This window comes from Triturus cristatus, chromosome 6, assembly GCF_964204655.1.
Source record: "Triturus cristatus chromosome 6, aTriCri1.1, whole genome shotgun sequence".
Taxonomy (NCBI): Eukaryota; Metazoa; Chordata; class Amphibia; order Caudata; family Salamandridae; genus Triturus; species Triturus cristatus.
Window position 1 is genome coordinate 674,184,706 of NC_140589.1, and position 19,144 is coordinate 674,203,849.

General features: G+C 48.1%; 1 protein-coding gene across 3 annotated transcripts in view; it reads left to right on the forward strand.

Moving 5' to 3' along the window:
• The window catches only part of RNGTT (RNA guanylyltransferase and 5'-phosphatase), a 1,651,651-nt gene that overhangs the window by 1,536,870 nt on the left and 95,637 nt on the right, over positions 1-19,144 (forward strand). For all 3 annotated transcript variants that reach the window (XM_085611178.1, XM_085611177.1, XM_085611179.1), the window contains exon 14: positions 8,065-8,131. In XM_085611178.1, the coding sequence (XP_085467304.1) occupies positions 8,065-8,131 (67 nt within the window). The remainder of the gene's footprint in view (positions 1-8,064; positions 8,132-19,144) is intronic.

The following is a 19,144-nucleotide window of genomic DNA, read 5'->3' on the forward strand; positions in this document are numbered from 1 at the left end:
AAGATGCAATGGAACGGACACAGGATAATCCTCACACAGGATTACTCCAAGCCCACAGTTGACATAAGAAAAGGATTCCTGGCCCAGCGGGACAAACTAAGGAAGGAGACCATAATTTTGTCATTTGTAGGCCCTACAAGATTCAGAATTAGTGACAAAGGAAGAACGCACGTCTTCGAAGATCCTACATAGCTGTCTAGATACCTACAAGGGCCGTCGCAACAAGAGATGGAAACTTAACAAGCAGGAACGAGCAAGAGGAGAGCTTCGCCGGAGCCAAGAGTGGAGTGATTGGAGGAACAAAGACTAAAAATGTACACTCAGGATCACTCAGGAACAGAAACCGTTTCTACCTCAGTACACATGATCCTACCTTAGGACTAAACAAAAGGGCTACCTCAGGACTAAACAAAATGTCCTAGCGTACCTACCTCAAACCGATGGCTTCCCTACCAAAGAAACCAGAACTTTATCTACGTCAGGAGGCTGAGAGAAAAAAGAGAAACAGAAACAGAGGCTAAAGCGAGCGTATCACCAGCTGACGGGAGTCAAGAGAGTCTAAACTAACATTATATCCTTTTTGGGGGAGAAGAACCAAGGGGAACGAAATAACCAAGAGGGTAAAAACGCACATATGATATGTAAGGACAGGAGAGAGCGAGGCAGAAAGGGGGGGAGGAGGAGTAACAGTATTAGTAACACTAGCATAAGGAACCAAGTTATCCCAGGGGGGGGCGAAATGGGGATCTTGCCGTCGCATGTCCAGAATACGATGGTTTGGAACAGAGAGGGTGGGAGGGGGGAAAGTAGGGAGGGATTGTCTGTTATGTCTGTACTGTCTGTCGTGTATATGTACTCTGAATCCATCCACTGTCTTCTATCCTATCTTAACCTTTCTATCTACACTCCTACATACAAGAAGGAACATGACACCAAGATCTGGTGGGAGGTACAGAAGACCCAACAGGGGGAGACATAGATATTACCCACCTACTAGGCAGAATACCAAAGCGAGAAGGAGGGGCACAAACACATCACAAGGGAGGGTAAGGGAGAACAGCGAACACCCATCGTAAGCGAATGTCGCAAAACAACCCAAACTCCTTAGCGTCTAACCTAAAGATAGTCTCCCTAAATGTCAAGGGCCTCAACCACCCAGTCAGAGGAAAAAAATCCTAGACTACCTAGCAAAGACAAAAGGAGATGTGTTCCTGCTGCAGGAGACCAGGCTATCTCTAGATGATGCAGAACGAGTTAGAGCGAGATGGATCGGACAGGTGGCGTGCTCTCCGGCTACAGGGAAAAAGCGGGGGGTGATCACTCTGATAAATAAGAACTCCAAGTTGACAATAGAGGATCAACCATGCGATGAAGCAGGGAGGATACTTGTAACGCAATTGAAAAGGGGAGAGGAAAACATACATGTAGTGAACATTTACGGCCCCAACACAGATGACTCCGAATTTTGGGAGGGAATCTCGAAGAGACTGGAAGCAATTCCACAAAATGACTTATAACAGTGATGGCAGGCGACTTTAATATGGCACTAGACTACACACTCGACAGACAATCACAGTGCCACTCACTCTCCCCAAACGCACACGCCACACTACAGAACATATGCACCAGATTCAACCTCAAAGATCCGTGGCGACTACAACACCCTGACACTAGAGACTACACCTTCTACTCCAACCCACACAACTCATACAGCAGGATAGACTACATACTAATCTCAGGCACACACACCCACTTAATAGAACACACTGACATTGCGGCGAGAACTATCTCGGACCACTCGTGCATCAGCCTACTGATGTGCGGGCGACACAACGAAGACCTTCCACGCAGATGGAGATTCAATAGCGACGTCTTGGCAGATCAGGCCAACAAAGTGTAGTAATGTAGTCCAGACTGGTTGAGGTATTTCATGTAGATTTATTGTAAGATGCACACAAAGATAAAATAGAAGAAGCCATTAAAGAATACGTTAGACTTAACGATACACTGGGCACGGACCCCAAGACCATATGGGACGCACTCAAGGCAACAATCAGGGGCACAATAATAGATATTAAGGCCAAAATTACCAGAAATGTGAATGCACATTTGGACCAACTAGAAAAGGATATCAAAAGCTTAGAGGCAACCCACATCACAGACTCAAAGAACAGTTGCGCCCTAACAGAGCTCACAAAGAAAAAATACGAATACAACAAAATCTTGAGCGAGAGGGCCGGACTGTGGATTAATAAATATAAAGCAATTAGCCTCTGCGAGGCAAACAAAGCAGGGAAGATCCTAGCCTCTTACCTGAAACACAAACAAAGACAGCACACTATCTCATCAATCACTGACTCACAAAACAATACACACACAAGACACAAGGAGATCCTACGAACATTCAGTGAGTTCTATCAAGAACTCTACAGAGAGGACCAATCTCTGGAACGAGGGTGGCTGTACAGGATACCTAGACAGACTAAACCTCCCAAAGATAACGACTGGGGAAGCACAGACACTGGGACGGGAGATAAGCTCAGCAGAAATTGAGATGGCCGTGAAGTCTCTTAAAGACAACAAGGCACCGGGGCCAGACGGATACACGGCCACTTTCTATAAAACGTTCTTAACACACCTGCAACCATCTATGAAAAAAGTGTTCAACCACTGCAAGGGGGTGGGAGCGGTCTCACAAACCATGTCGGAAGCAAACATAATAGTTATCCCTAAGGAAGGCAAAAACACTCAGTTGCCCCAAAACTACAGGCCCATCTCACTAATCAATGTTGACTGCAAAGTTTACGCCAAAATCCTGGCTGCAAGACTAAACACGGTACTACCATAATTTATAAGCAACGCACAGGTAGGATTCCTAAAGACACGCATGTCACATGATAACACCAGACTCCTGTGCCCCATACTGGAAAGGGCTGCCAAGATTGGCGAACCAGCGGTGACCATCACACTAGACGCAGAGAAAGCGTTTGACAGGGTATCCTGGCACTTCCTGGAGCAGTGCATGCGGGCATACAACTTGGGAGAATCATATACACGGAAAGTAATGGCTTCATACGAAAACCCCAGAGCTCGAATTGTAGTCAATGGGGCGGTCTCCAAACCCTTCACCCTACAGCGAGGGACAATGCATGGCTGCCCCTTGTCCCCCTCGTTGTTTCTGCTGGCCCTGGAACCTCTGATCAGGGATATCGGGGCCAATGAGGAGATGAAAGGGATCACCATCAATGAGGTCACAGTCAAACTAGCCGCGTACGCGGATGACATTCTCATCGTCACAGAGAGTCCAAAATCCTCCATCACGGCCCTCATGGAGACCATAGAAAAGTATTTAATCCACTCTGGGTACAAGCTAAACAAGGATAAGTCAGAATACAAGCCGCTTAACATCCACATCACTAGAGAGATACTGGAGAAATCGGGCCTAGCCTGGCAAACCGGGTTCATCAAATACCTAGGTATACATTTCGGCAAGGACCTCAAAAGCACGCTCGACCAAAATGCAAAACTAATGCTAGAAAAGGCAAAGACGTTGTTGGAGGCCTGGTAGCCCAAATTTATAACATGGTGGGGGAGGATAGAGACAGTAAAGATGATGATCACTCCAATGGTCAACTACATGTCGAATATGCTCCCTCCTATACTCTTGGACGACTTCCACCGCAAAATAGACAAGATGATAAACAAATTCCTATGGTGCGATAAAAAAGCGAGGATAATCCTTAAAAAATTAAGGCTAGACAAGAAACTGGGGGGACTAAATGTGCCTGACTTCAAAACATTCCAAATTGCCTTTTTAGCGAAACAGGGGGCCTACTGGGTTCTGCCCAGCCAGGACTACACGCCGGTCTTGCTTACAATTGAGAGAGCCATTCTAAACAACCTTGAGCCAATAGCTCTCCTCACAGCTAACAAACACAGGCTGCAAATCCAATACTCAAAAACATGAGAAATGCCCTGCTTAAAGTAGACCAAAAAATGGAACACAGTGTTAAAAACTCAAGGTGGGAGTCACTGTGGGCAAACACAAAGATAAAATACATGGGGAAACCGCTATCTATAGATTCATGGAAAATACTAGGTATCTCCTACCCAGCTCAGCAGGAAGAGGGGGAACGCCCCTCCACTATCAGCATGCTAAAAACAAAGCACTATTTACCAGACATAGAACTGTACAACTTCCTTAAAATCAAAACAGCCCTCTCCAAAGCGAAACTCACTAAGCACAAGCCCTCAATCATCCAATATATGGCGAATCTCAACAGAATAGGTCATCGGGTATCACACCTATACAGACTACTACGACCCAGCTCAACCAAACTTAATGACAAAACAATCACTTACTGGGAGAGACAACTCGGTTCTACACTCAGCGCGAAAGAGCTCCATCTGGTATGGACCTCCCCCATGCAAAACAAAATCTCCCCGGTTTTATACCAGACAAAATTCTGGCTCCTACACAAAACTTACTGGACCCCGGCTCGCCTGGCGACTCTGGGCCTGAGGGATAATGACCAGTGCTGGAATTGCGACAAGGAAAAGGGGGACCTGGCACACCTTATCTACCACTGTCCCAAAGTTAAAAAATTCTGGGAGAAGATTTTCACCTTCATAAATAAAATGTTAGGATGCACACTAAAAGCGGAATTTGCAACCCTAACCACTGCATTTATGACAACAGAGGTAGACTCACAACAGGACAGAGATCTGGATCTCCTACTAACAGCCGTAGTTAAAATAGTACTCACCAAATGGAAAGACACTTCCAAGGCAACCTTCAAGGGCTGGCTCAATTGGGTGACGTACCTTAGAGGCGCGGACACAACTGCCCTACGAAACTCACCATGGAGACAACCCTGCAGGGGAATGTGGGCGTCCTTGGACAAGTTCCTAGACCCATACGATCCGCCTTGAATAGTGCTAACAGAACGAAACATTCGGCTCGAAAAGCACACCCCCACTGGGTCAAGACACTATCGAGGAAAAAAGTAAACTTCTGGTATGCTATCTCTTTTTCTCTCTACCTTAATTCCTATCCTTTCCCCTTTCACTCTCTCCTTTTCCCTTACTGTGACAGTGGATAGGGGGCAGTCAAGCATATATAATCTGAAACTGTACTACAACTAACACAGCCAGTTCGGGCTGCCACCTTGTGGCAAAGCGTTGACAATTACATGTTATATGTTGTAAAAAAACAATAAACTATATTGAAATTTTTAAAAAAAGAACAAAGAGATACAGTTTGGGAGAAGCAGGATAGCAGAAGATGTTTAAAGGGAATGGAAAGAGTGTAGAGATTAAAGAAGGTAACGGAGGAAGAGAGAAAAGGCCTGCAACATGTAAAGTGGTAAGACTGATACGAGCAGGGTGGTGCAATATGTGTAAGGTGGAGAGAAAAGACGAGTGTATCAAGGAAGGAGAACCAAAACAAAAGGTGCCGATAGTGGGAGATCTGTTCAGCAGATGCAGCTGACAGAAGGGATGGGTAATAGCTGTGGATGGATGAGATTTAGTAGTGGATAAAGCGAGAACTGTAAATGGGAAGGAAGGAGAGTGAAGGGAGGAGGAGGAAGGTGGGCAGAGAAGGTAGAAACTTGTTGATATGAACAGATAATGGAAGTTGGAAGGGAGAAATAATGGCGCAAGAGATAGAACTGAAGACAAGTGGAGATTTTAGAGAGGTACAGGGTGTAACAGTGGATAAAGGAAGGAAAACTGATAAATGGTTGAATGTGCAAAAACTAATCGGGATCTTGAAACAATTGGAAATGGAATAAGGCATTACAGGAGAAGGTAGAAAAAAGAATGTAACATAAAGAGAAAGGGCAAACATGAGAGTTGGAAGTAGAAAAGAAGAACCTCTGCCAAGAAGGTGAGAATTGGAGAAGAGAAAAGATGACATGGCTAGAGAACTTGACAATATCTATCTCGTACTGACATCTATACCTTTTCTGAGGTCCTGAATAATGCCAATTTGTGATCTTTGTGAGTATATCTGCTGCTGCAATAAAAGGGAGTGACTAGTAAATCTGCTACAATGAAGCCCTGAGGCCAAAGGTAGTTTGGGCGTAGAATCAATTAAAGAAATAAGGGCCGAACTGGGTGTAGTGGGCATCGGGCTTTTCCCCAAGAGCCTGGAAAGACGGGGCTGGTTTTGTAACTGGGGGCTAGTTTTTCAGAGGTGCTGCAAATTCGGCCCCTAATATCAAAAGCAGTACGACCTTAATGCCCTCTCACCTCCCTCCTAACCCCCCTCACCCCAGTAGGCTGGTTGGACAGATTTGCCAAGGCTGCTTTGGGTTCCCTGTCCTGCCCTGAAAGAAACAAATCTGTACAGCCCTTTCATATCAATAAATCCCATGTCTTCAGTTCTCATAGCCTTGGCTTCAGTGCACAGAGAGCCGCCTTTGCTGCATGCAGTGAAAATAAATTAGAGGAAACATTGCCCAGCACACATGTTTTCAGTGAAGCACATGAAATCATCTCGAGTCCACTATAAACGAGAGTGACTTTTTATACAGCGATCCTGCACTGATTTGAATGTTAGGGCATTTTACAGTGTGGAATACAGAATTACAGATTTTGCATCATACATTAGAAGAAGTGATATGTAGCTCCGGATTCACTGAGAAAATGGATAGGGAAGGGTGGTAATGAGCGCTACTTTAATTGCAGATATATTTGGGACAGGAAGGCTTTTACATTTCTTCTAGTGGGTGTGAATCAAAGATTGAGCAGGGGAAGTGTTACAAAAAGAGTTAACATGGCTTAAAAAGTTAGAGATGGCTGTTGAGTCATGCACACCCATCAACACAGCCCTTGTGCATCGCAGTTCTACCTTCATGCCTGATTCCCATGCTCCCTCTGCAGGTGCTGATGGGATTTGAGCGGTGGAAATTGAGTCAGTGAAGGTGAAATGGTGGGGGAGATTCCTATTTGGAGAAGGGAGTCTTGGAGGGGGGTGTCCAAATGATATCCATATTTAATGCTTTAAATTAGAAGGTGCAAATTATACTTCTTTATGCACCAAACAAGCCTTAAACTTGCTTCGCTGAATAATTTTCAGAAAATCATTAACCCTCATTGTGGCCATTTAAAATTTAGGCCCATTAGTATTCTTATCCGATCAGGAATCATCAAAGTATTGGACTAAGGTGGCACATTCTATGCAAAAGAGGAAAGCATAGCTCGCTCCAATGAATTTTCAAGTAGTTTTTCAAAGCTAGTCAGTGTTGTGGCTTGAGTGACCTAGAGCAGACGTGTAGATAATCTTCATTTGATACGTTTGTAACCGCGTTTGACCTGACATTATTTCAGTGTATGTAGTGTCGGGTCACACAATGATTCAGATAGTTTTCGCTTGTTTCGCATCTAGACTTTGGTGGCTTTCATTTTCGTGCATGTAGAACATAGACCTTACTTGGACAACTAATAGTACTGTGATTAAAATTGTGGAGTACTAGCTGCATTGCAGCCTATTCATTTCATTTTTTGGTTGGTTGGATCTCTCCTGCAAGGTAAGGCCATAGGTAAGATTGAGGTGCCCTTGGTCTTTGGTAGAACCTGAGATCATGAGTTAACATACAGGCTGAAAATGCAGGGTCCAAACTACTTGGTGCGACTTCCAGCCTCCCCAACTCATGGCAACCATTGCAAATTAAATCTCATTTAAATTGGCCATGTTAACTTGTAGTTCATTGACAAAGGGTGCTTAAGGATAAGGGAACGAGGAGCAGTGGGGTTGACTTCCCTTCCCATTGAATCTTGGCGACATTAGAACGTTAAAGCCCTGGCAGACCCCTAGAGTTTATGGCACCGAGAACCAACCGTCCACTTATCTCATTGTATATAATAATGTGCATGACATAGTTCCTTATTGTTTGGCGATGGCATAATTGGGATCTCATCAACGGTTTCTTTCTCGCTTTGGGATTTGCTGTAATAACAATAAGATAGCATTTCACTGTGAAAGTCATTACTGCATGAACTGTCCTCGCTACAAGAATTACTGTCTATTCCTAACATGATTTTGTATTTTGCTTTTAGACTGCTAACCCAGAGTGTTGGATTTCTTTATGTTGGGAGTTATGACAGACCCTTCTCACAAATTAAGGTATGAAGGATTTTATTGTAAGCTACCAGTTGTATTTCAGAAAGCATGGCCATGTGCCAAAAGTCTGAAAAAAATGTCTTTATGTTCCAGTGCCATGTGTTTATAGATGCATCACATTTTACCGTGATTCCAAGCAGAGAGGTGTGCCAATTATTTTTTCTAGATTTTTTGTATGGTGGCTATTGTGGCTTAAGTGGCCATTATGGCAAATAAGCAGGAGCCTCTCTGGATCCTTTTACATTTTGGGTTCTCAGTAAATTCCCCTTTAATAACCTCAAGAAGGATTACATTCATAGGTGCAGCGCTGGACTCCTACCTTCCCTCATGCAGAGATGTAACAGAGGTCAGCTCAACAGTCATTCCCTTCCTGACTATTGAAACTGTGATCGCCTGGTAGATCCAAAGGATTCTGGGTTTACAGCCGTCCTTCTCAGGTGTATCTAAAGCTGATCTGTGAAACATTGGGAACAGCTGGTGAACGACCAGTGAAAACTCATGCCACTCTGTTGATTTCTGGTTCCTACCTTGCAAGGGTAAACACATGCACCTGGCCTTTGGTGGGGAAATCTCTCCTGCCTGCAGCTCACAGCCAGCACTAAAGCTTCAAAGTGGATGAAGTTTACACTGTGGCAGACAGTGAACTTTTGTTCGCTTTCCAGAGATAGATAGTATGCTCAGGCTCTGTTTCTTCAATTGGTACTCTGGAGCATATTTGTGTGGTCAGCTTTTGGGCCCAATTTATAATTTGGCGGACGACTTAACGTCTGCCAGGCAGAGACTACTCCGCGTGCTAAATTTAGAAATGACTGCCAAGTGGTGGCCATTTCTGAAGCATTGGTAGGAATCACCATCACAGCTTTTCCTTCTAATGTTGTTTACGGTTTGGTGCAGGACTCCGTCAACGCGACAGAGCCCTACACCAAATTGTTTTATTTTTTATTTTCAGATTGAAAATCTCGAATCATTTAGCAGTTTTTAGTGCCTCTTATCACCAGGGCTTTCTGGAGATGACTGGCAATGACACCTGACCTTCTATATAATGGGTGGAACTAGAGGTCTGCTTCCGACGACCTTGACTCCGCAGGGCCGCCGGAGGGGTTTAATCACAGCGGGGATGAAGAAGTCTCTGCCATGATTGAACCTAAGGTTCACCTGCATCTAATGTTGGCGGGCAAACCATTATCTCAACAGTATGTATACTGTCACCGTTGCGACATAGTATACGTACTGTCAAGATAAAAATCAGGCCCTTATCTCTACTTCGACTTTCCTACACATTGCTGCGGGAGTTTACACCTCCATAGGTTCCCAGCCAGCAGCTTTCTTGTCCGTCCTAGCCAGCTTCCTCTTTCATCAGAGCTCCTCTTATCTGGCACAACTCCATCCTGCTCTTAACCAGGGATTATCATTCTGCGGCTAGGGGCGTATGCGTAAGGCAGCGTAGGCGCGGGAAGATCACCAGAGATGAATATTAACCTATTCTTTTCCTTTTTTTGCCCATTCTTGTTTGGGCAGAGGTTTTTCCATTCCCTGCTCTCCATGCAGGCTGCCACTGACAACATTAAAGAGCAACTGCCAAGATAATTAAATGCATGGTTCCTGGAAAATGTAGCGTTAGTTGCACGTTTTGTGAAGGTCCATTATTGCAACTTTACTTTTCCATTTGAAAACCTTAGAATCTGGAATGGATTGTGCCATCACAAGGAAATATTTATTTCTTTGTGATATATTTCTGTGCCAAGCACATGACTTTATACTCACAAATAGGAAAGGAGTTTGAATGATGCTTTCTGAGTACCACTCTACTAGCAAATTCAAAAATCGGTCATGTAAATTTATTAATTTTTCTATAAAGAAATGCTTTATTAATTGCACATAGGCGCTGGAAGTTGAGGCGTGAGGGGTGCTGCAGCACCCCAGAAATAACCATGTTGTAGTTCAGAAGGTGATAGAGCAATATAGATGCCTTGAAATGTTGTCTTGTTATAGTTGCTATTCGTTCAAAGCAAGATGTCAACTGTCAGGATATGTCTTCTGACATATTGCTGCGTATACCTTTAACATGGAGATTGGTGTTTATTTTTCATTTTCTGACTGCAAAGTGATAGGATTTTTAAAGTGAACTATGTGTCAATCTTGCTGGAGTACAAGGAGTGTGAAAGGTAGGCTGTAGGATGTCAATTTGTTTTCTAACACAATACAATTTAATTACATGGAAGTGTATTTTACAAATATTTGAAAATATTCCACCAGTTAAGGAGGCACACATAAAGCACTTTTTTGTCATTATGAAGTGTGATGGAAGCAAAGAATTTGAATAGGAATAAAACACATCAAGTCATTTTACTTATGACATGCAAATGATAATTAGTCACTGAAACCTGATCTCTACACCTTGCTGTTTGTGCACTACAGAGTTTTATCAGTAAAAGTGACATCTGTGGAAAATTTAGTGGCCATTTTAATTGAAAATGTGCTGTCTGTTAATGGCAGTGTGCTACCATACCATGCTATATTAATATATATGCGACAGTGTGGTCTAAGATTCACCGCCAAACCAAAGGGGATGATGGACGGAGTGTTGAACATTGCAAGCACTTGTTTCCAGTCCAGGGACGACCTGGCTTGGCAGTTTGGGCTGGACTGTTCCCATGAGGCACAGGGTCAAGACTGATTTGCATATGGCTGGGTTCAAACTGGAACGGCATGGTGAGCAAAAAAACGATGGATTAAGACCCAGATCTCTGTACTGGGGTGAATGTATGACATTGTTCTGCATTCTGTCCATCAACTGTTGTTTTTGCATTTGTCACCCTGAGTGGGAAGGGTATGCCCAGACGTGGGTCCTTTGCTCTCCATGCCACTGGAATCAAGCTATCCTGGCTGAAGAGGGGTGAAACCCCAAAACCGGTCCTAGGATGCTTGTTTCCAGTCCAGGGAGGACCTGGCTTGGCAGTTCGGGCTGGACTGTTCCCATGAGGCACAGGGTCAAGATTGATTTGCATATGGCTGGGTTCAAACTGGAACGGCATGGTGAGCAACAAAACGATGGATTTAGGCCCAGATCTCAGTACTGGGGTGAATGTATGGCATTGTTCTGCATTCTGTCCATCAACTGTTGTTTTTGCATTTGTCACCTTAAGATTCACCGCCGGCAACTTATCACACCCTTAGTATTCTCCTGCTGAACGAGCATGGCTCGTTTGCTACACTGCTTCTCTATGTGATGCTTGGATTCTTCAGTCCCTATGACTTTGGTGATGTAACAGTGATGGCAGCATCCTGCTCCTCAAATTGCTCCTGTACCACTGTAATTGTGTATGGAAATAATGTGTAATTTGGTTTGCATTGATTTAGCATGTCAGCCTAAACCCTTTCACACGTTTTATTTGCATAATCTGTCATAAGGATAAAGATGTAATTACACCGATGAGTTCTGGGAACAAGATAGAAGTTTGTATAGGGCGGACTCGACTCGAAGAGCACTTCACATGAGCACCAGTTACATTACTCAAGGACACTTTCATATTTGTTGCCTGTGTTTTTTAGGAATGGGGAACTTAAGTGATTTGCGAAGAATCACAGGATATCTGATAGAGACGTCTAGCCACAGATTCCTTACCTTTGAATTTCACCAGAAGTCAGACTGGATGCGGAAGGTTCTTCATGAGCGGTACCCCCGCGCGCCTGTAGGTGCCATTGATCTGCTCTGCATGGCGTCGTCCACGCTGGAAGTGACGTCCACAGCACCTATTAGGCGCCACCCAGGCACGCTGACGTCCGTTCTTTTCTTTCCACCCCAGCAGGCGCTAAACAGGAGAAGAACTACCCTCTGTCCTTTTTTGACAGAATGTTTTCAGTTTTGTTGACAATTCTTTTTTCTTTCCAATCTGTTTATTCAACATAAAGAAAATTGGTCATGTTATACAGGTCCGATTGGTTACCTCACAAGGTATACGTGCATCAGTGTATACATACTTCAGTACATAATGATCAGAATAGCAGGCAATGTTACATTACATACAGTCTGGTTCACATTGAACAGTGGTCTTCTGGGGAAGAAACAACTGGCGGTTCGCAAATTCACCCCCGGTACACATTCCACTTTGTCCATATCACCATTTTTTGGGGCTTCCCCGTGCAACATATACAGTTTTCTCCCGGACCATGCACCAGTCCATGTCCTCTTTCCATTTCTTTAAGGTGGGAGGTGCAGCGGCCCCCTACAGCTGCGCTATGTTGCGCTTGGCCACTGTCTGCCCCAGTGCGACCCACAACCTCCCATGTATAGGCAAATCAGTGGGCTCCCACACATTCAGAAGGCATCTCTTTGCCTCAGGTAACAAGGGCACCCCCCACACCACACTCATTACTTTCAACACGCACCTCCAGAAACTATGAATGACTGGGCACTCCCAGAGCACATGTAGGAATGCGCCCTGCATTCCACAGCCCCTCCTGCAAAGCCCGTCTGTACTACTCCCCATGTGGATCAATTGGGTCCCTGATATGTAGACTCTGTGCAAAATCTTCAGCTGTATTAATTTCAACTTTACAGAAATAGCCACCTCCCTGGGGGAAGCGAGTGCCTCCTGCCATTCCTCGTCATCCACCTCCAAACCGTCTCTTACCCACTTCTCCCTGAGTGCTGCGAGGGGATCCGGAGTGTGGTGGATGATCTTTTTGTATGTGAGATATACATTTTTCGGGCAGATGCCCGTCTAACAACCTATCTTCGAGTGGGGATGCCTCAGGGAGCGTCGTGCCGGCGCATATGGAGGTCTGTAGGGCATGTCTGATTTGCGTATAACGAAAGTGTTCTGACGCCGCCATTTCATACGTCTGTTGCAGTGTGTCAAATGGCACCACACCCTCCCTCCCCCACAGGTCCCTGATGTGTGAGATGCCGATCAGGTCCCATTTTGCAAACCCTTTCGTACGTCCCAGTGTGCCCAGCCGCTCCGTATCCCACAGCGGGCTTGCTAGTGTAAGTTTATTGGCCCATCCCAGGGCTTTAGTTGCCACATGCCAGACCTGGACCGCGTGTTTAGGGGGGCCTGTGAGTGGGAATTTGTTTGGTCTAGAATACAAGGATATCGTGAAGTCGCCCCCCGGAAGCAACCACCTATCCATTCCGTATGCCGGGTCGTCTCCATTGCTATACTGGCATTGGTTTATTGCTGCCAGGTGTGCTGCCCAATAATACTTCCTAATGTCAGGGAGGGCTATACCTCCGTCATACCAGCCGAGTGTGAGCTTGCCTAGCGCAATTCTGGGTCTACCGTCCCACAACAAGTCTCTCTGTAAGGACTCAACCTCCCTAAAGAACGTTGGCGGCACAACATCTGGGTAGTTTTGAAGAGCATACAAGAATCTAGGCAGAGCCATCATTTTGCAGAGTGCCGCTCTCCCAAGTAAGGATATGGGCAACTTCTTCCAGACCTCCACGTCTCTCCTGAGCCTTTGCAATGGGGGAATCAGGTTTTGGTCATATCGCTTCCTAACGTCAGTGGTTATGAATATCCCCAAGTAACGGAAACCATCTTCCGCAATCTGAATTGTGCAGCCTCTCGGGAGGAAGGGGGCCGCTCCGTGGAGCATGTAGATCACTGATTTGCTCCAGTTAATACGAAACCCTGAGTTTCTTCCGAAACTGGCGAAAATGTCTAGAATCACTCTGAGGGAACGGGCAGGTGAGGCCAAATAAAGCAGTATATCGTCTGCATATAACGATATCCTGTCTTCCCAGCCCCCTGTCCACTTGAGGCCACGGATGGTCACAGTTTTATGTATCCATGCCGCAAGCGGCTCCAGCGATAGAGTGAATAGCAACGGGGACAAAGGGCAGCCCTGCCTCGTACCTCTGCTGAGCGGAAAGACCTCAGAAGTCTTGTTGTTTACCGAAACGGTCGCAAGTGGTTCGGCGTATAATAGGCGCACCCACCCTAGAAACTTGGGTCCGAAACCTAATTTCTTGAGCACCGCAAAAAGGTATGCCCATTCGAGTGTGTCGAACGCCATGGCTGCATCCAATGACACCACCATAGCATCTTCCTGGATTCCAGGGCAGCGCCCCAGGACTCCGTGAAGTCGCCTGAGGTTGAGTGCGGTGTTACGATGAGGCATGAAACCCGACTGGTCCGGGTGCACTAGCTTGGTGATAACGGTACGTAGCCTGTTAGATAAGACTTTAGCCAGTATTTTGGGCTCCGCGTTGAGGAGCGAAATGGGTCTGTATGAGGAGCACTCCGTTTTCGGCTTCCCTGGTTTGGGAATTGCCACAAGAGTGGCTATGCGCTGGTCTCGAGGCAGGATCCCCTGTTTTTGACTATCGTTATACATTGCCTTCAGAAACGGCGCTATCCTATCTGGTTTAAGCTTGTAGAGCTCAATAGGGAGGCCGTTGGGCCCCAGTGCCTTACCCCCTTTGAGATCCCCTATTGCTTTGGTGAGCTCTTCTGACGTAAGATCGTCGTCCAGTTGGTCTCGTTCCTGATCTGTCAGGGCGGGCAACTGGATGTCAGTCAAGAAGGCAGCAGAGTCGTCCTCCGTGAGGTCCGACTGCCTCCTATACACCTGTTCAAAGTGCAGGGCGAGTTCATTCACTATGTCGCCCGGCTCAGTCAGGAGCCTCCCCGAAGTGCTCATGAGTTCAGGTACCACCCGCTGCTCCCTTTCTTTCCTATCCAGCCAAGCTATGAGTTTGCCCGCCTTGTCGCCTTGATCGTATATGCGCCCATCCCTATCGCGTGCAAGAGTTTTCGCCGCCTCAGTAGCGATGTCCTTATATTCTGTGGCCCTGATTTGCAATCTGTGTGCGCTATCCTCCTCCGGGTCCCGACCTATTCTCTCCTCAAGTTGTTTGATCGCGTGCTCTATCTCAGTCAGTTGTTTTTCTTTTTCTTTACGCCTACCCGCTATGAGTGAGAGGGCCTGCCCCCTCAGGACTGTCTTGAACGCCTCCCACAACGTGGCCGGCGAGTCCACCGTGCCTTCATTATCAATGAAGTATTGGTCATTTGCTTATACCAGCGTTGCTCTGATCTCTGGGCCTTTAAGGTACCATGGGTTTATCGGCACTGAGCCTCCGATTCTTTTATCCCCCATTGTGAAGTGGACCCATAGGGGTGAGTGATCCGAGATGCTCCGAGGCAGATGCGTAATTTCCGTCGTAGTCATGTCAAATTGTACCGGGGTGAGTATGTAGTCGAGTCGAGACAGTGTGTGATGCGCCCCCGATAAGAAGGTATATCCCCTGCCGGTGGGGTGGCGTTTCCGCCAGACTTCCACAAGGCCAAATGCATCAATGAATTGGGGGAGCCACTGTTGCCCCGCTCCAATCTCACGCGGGGGGTGCCTATCCCATTCCCCCGAGACCACGGAGTTAAAGTCACCTCCAATCACAAGGTGTCCCATGGGTAAACCTAATAGAAAGGCCCCCAGATCCTTATAAGTTTGCGCTTGCAGACCCGGCGGGATATACACCGCAACCAATATGAGGATTCTGCCCTCCCATTGCCCTGCTGCTGCAACATAACGCCCCTACGGGTCCGTCCACGTGCGCTGAACCGCGAAGGGGAAGGAGTGGCGCACAAGGATCCCAGTCCCCCTGGATCCCGACGTGAACCCCGCGTGTACTACCATTTTGTAGCCCCCTCTGTTGAGCACCCTACAGTTGTTTCCCATTAAGTGTGTCTCCTGCAATAATACAACGTCCGGGGAGTGTCTTCTAAGGTATTGCAGCACAATGCTTCTTTTTATTTTGTCCCCCAACCCGTTGACGTTCCAGCTTATAAGTTTGAGACTTTTATCCCACTGCATGTGTGTCATAAAAAGCTAATTGTAAGGCACCCTGCAATAATCTCGTACGCTGACTGTAAGTCTGATGCTGTACATTCTTTTGACCAACAAACCCCCAGTACCCCCCTCTCCTCCCCGTTCCACACCCCAACAAATACAAAAACCCAACAGTTTCAACCCCATCGTCCCCACCCCCCTCCCTGCTACCCTGCCACGCAGGCTCCAAACTACCCACATCCCCAACTAGCAGAGTGCCTATCGCCCCAACGTGTGAACTACTGTGTCTTGGGAGAGCGGACCGCAGCCGATCCCGGCAGCTAAAGCCCTTTCCCCGTGGTGAACTGAGTTGTTGCCATGCGGGTGATCCCGGGTTACTACTAAGCACCCCTATAGCGGCCTGCACCTCAGTAGGTAGAGCGGCCCTGTTGTTACTATGTGTCTCTGGTTCGGGCCAAGTGTCTACTTTTTTGGGGAACGTATCTTAACGGGAAAAGGTTGGATTGTGCTCCCCGGGAAGCAAGGACCCACCCACCAGTGTCCCCTCGGAAGCATCCCCAACAATGTACATTACGGTTTGTAGTCTTCTTCAAGGCGGCGCGTTGCTGGGTGACGGGTCTGAGTTTTGGTTCAATGGCTCCCGCGCCGGGCTGCTGGACCGCGACCTCCATGTGCATTCTGCATGCTGTCCCTGCGCACCTTCGTCTCCCCTTGAGGACGCCCCTCGATTTGCCGACGCTGTCTCTCTCCCGGCGTTTCTCGTGTGTTTTCGGAGATCCGCCTTCCCGTCCAGCCATTCCTGCACTTCCTGGGGGCTTGTGAAGGAGTGATTTTCCGTCCACGAGAATCTTCAGCTTCGCCGGGAAGAACATCATGTATTTGATCCCGCGTTGCCGCAGAGAGGCTTTCACCCCCTCAAAGGACCTCCTCTCTTGCTGTACCTTTAGCGTGAAGTCCGGGAAGAACCTAATAGTAGCATTATCGTATTGAACGTCTCCCTTGACCCTTGCGGCCTGCAGGATAGCATCCCGGTCTCTATAGTTCAGAATCTTTGCAATGATCGTTCTGGGAGCCGCCCCTGGTTTCGGCCTCGGGAGCAGCGCTCTATATGCCCGCTCCACCGTGAAGAGAGAAGAGAGTCTCTGTGGTTTTAGGTGATTTAAGATGAGGTCCTCCAGGAAGAGGTCCACGCTCGGCCCCTCCAGTCCCTCTGGGACCCCCACCACTCTAATGTTGCTGCGTCGTGCCCTCCCTTCTTGGTCCTCGAGCTTCGCCGCCATTTGGCGGTGTTGGTTGGTCAATATGTTTATTCTCTCTTCCAGTCTTTTGGTAGATGTCTAAAGTTCAGTGACATTGGATTCTGTTTCTTTGACCCGGTCAGTGGTTTTCTGCATATCAGCCCTCATGAGGTTCATTTCAATCGACATCTTATCCATTTTTGTTTCGAGGGTAGTCCCCAAATTCGTAATGGCCGCCATGATGGACTGTAATGACGGTTCCGATTCCTCTTGACGGCGATCGTGTCCCTCTTCGGACATCTGGGAGGCCTTCGGGAGCGCGTATTTGTCCAGTTTGTTGGACTGCACTGCGGAGCCGTGTTTAGGCCTCATATTTGTAGGAGGCTAAATGGCCGGCCTCTGTGAGTGTCACGCCAGCAGCTGCGTACGAGCCCTCCAGGTGCGGTTCACCCCACTTCTGCCGCCTAGTCCGCACCACTTCCGCACGCAGCCCAGTTCGGCCCCGTTGTCAGGTTTACCCGGGACGTCTGGCTGCGTCCCGGGCGGGCCGCCGGCGATCGGTAATCCCGCCTTTCGGCGCAGTGTCCCGCCACACCTCCGCCACCTGGACCCGGCTTCAGTCGGAGGTGTCTGGCCCAAGGGCGGGCCTCGGCCGCAGCCGCCCCACCTCTGGAGGACCACCACTTGTTCCTCTTCTGCCCCCAGCCGGGCCGTTCACGGAGTCGCCTCGTTGATGACTATCTGCCGCCTGGAGGGCTGCACAGACCACCGGGGGCGCTCCAACGCGATTCCACACCTTCGCACCACGACCCGCAGGCAGGCAACCCTCCAAGCGGCTGGCACCCGGGTGCGCGCCGTGCAGTCCAGGCCTCCGATCCGTCGCTAATACTCGGTCCTTCCAAGGCAGGCCGCGGTATTCCCCACTCAGCACACGCAGGGCCCACCCAGGCCGTCGCGGTGCATATTGAACAGCGCCTACCCGGGGCAATATCGTGGGGCCCCAAAGTTCTATCCCGCTGCCGACTTCGTGTAGTATGCTGGAGATCGGGCCCGCTGGTTGGTCCGAGGCTCACCCGGCACTTATTCGCCCCTTTCACCTCCGTTCTCCCAGCTACCAGTGTTGCTTCCCCGGTAGCGGATCTCAGTGACCGGGGGCGGCACAGGGCGTCAATGCTGCCTGCACTGGGGTCAAATAGGTCGCTGTCGTCATGGCGGAACTCCCTGTCTGTTCCTTTGCACGCTACGCCGGGCATCCGCCGCTCAATGCACCGCGACTCTCGGTAGCTTCCCCCAGAGGGCCCCCAGGGCTTTCGGGTGTCCGATGAAGGGGCCGCCGTGCTCCGCCCTGATCTGCGCCGCCGGATCCCGGGCAGATACTCACGCGAGCTCCGCCCCTCCTCAGGCTCCGAAATGGTGGCAGGTCCCGGCCAACAACTCCGGACCTCGCGGCTCCTCCGCTCTTAGTGGGTTTTACGAATGTGCCATCTGCGCTCTGCCCCGCTCACCGTCCGCTCCGGTGACTGAATGGTGTGTCGACTCCACGGCCCCGGCCCCCTTCGGTATTGGTGCCGGTATTGATGTGGTATTGATGGTGGTGGTGCTGGTGCTGGTGGTGGTGGTGATATTGGTGGTGATGGTATTGGTGCTGGTGTTATTGGGGGTGGTGGTGGTGTTGGTGCTGGTGTTATTATTATTGGTGGCGGTGGAATTGGTGGTGGTAGTGGTGGTGGTATTGGTGGTGGTGATCTTGGTGGTGGTACTGGTGGTGGTTATTGATAGTAGTGGTGGTGGTATTACTGGTGGTATTGGTGGTGATGGTGTGGTGGTGTTATTGGTGGTGGTGTTATTGGGGGTGGTGGTGGTATTGGTGGTGGTGGTATTGGCGGTAGTGGTATTGGTTATTGGTGGTTTTGGTATTGGTGGTATGGTGTTATTGGTGGTGCTGGTGGTGGTGGTATTGGTATTGATAGTGTTGGTG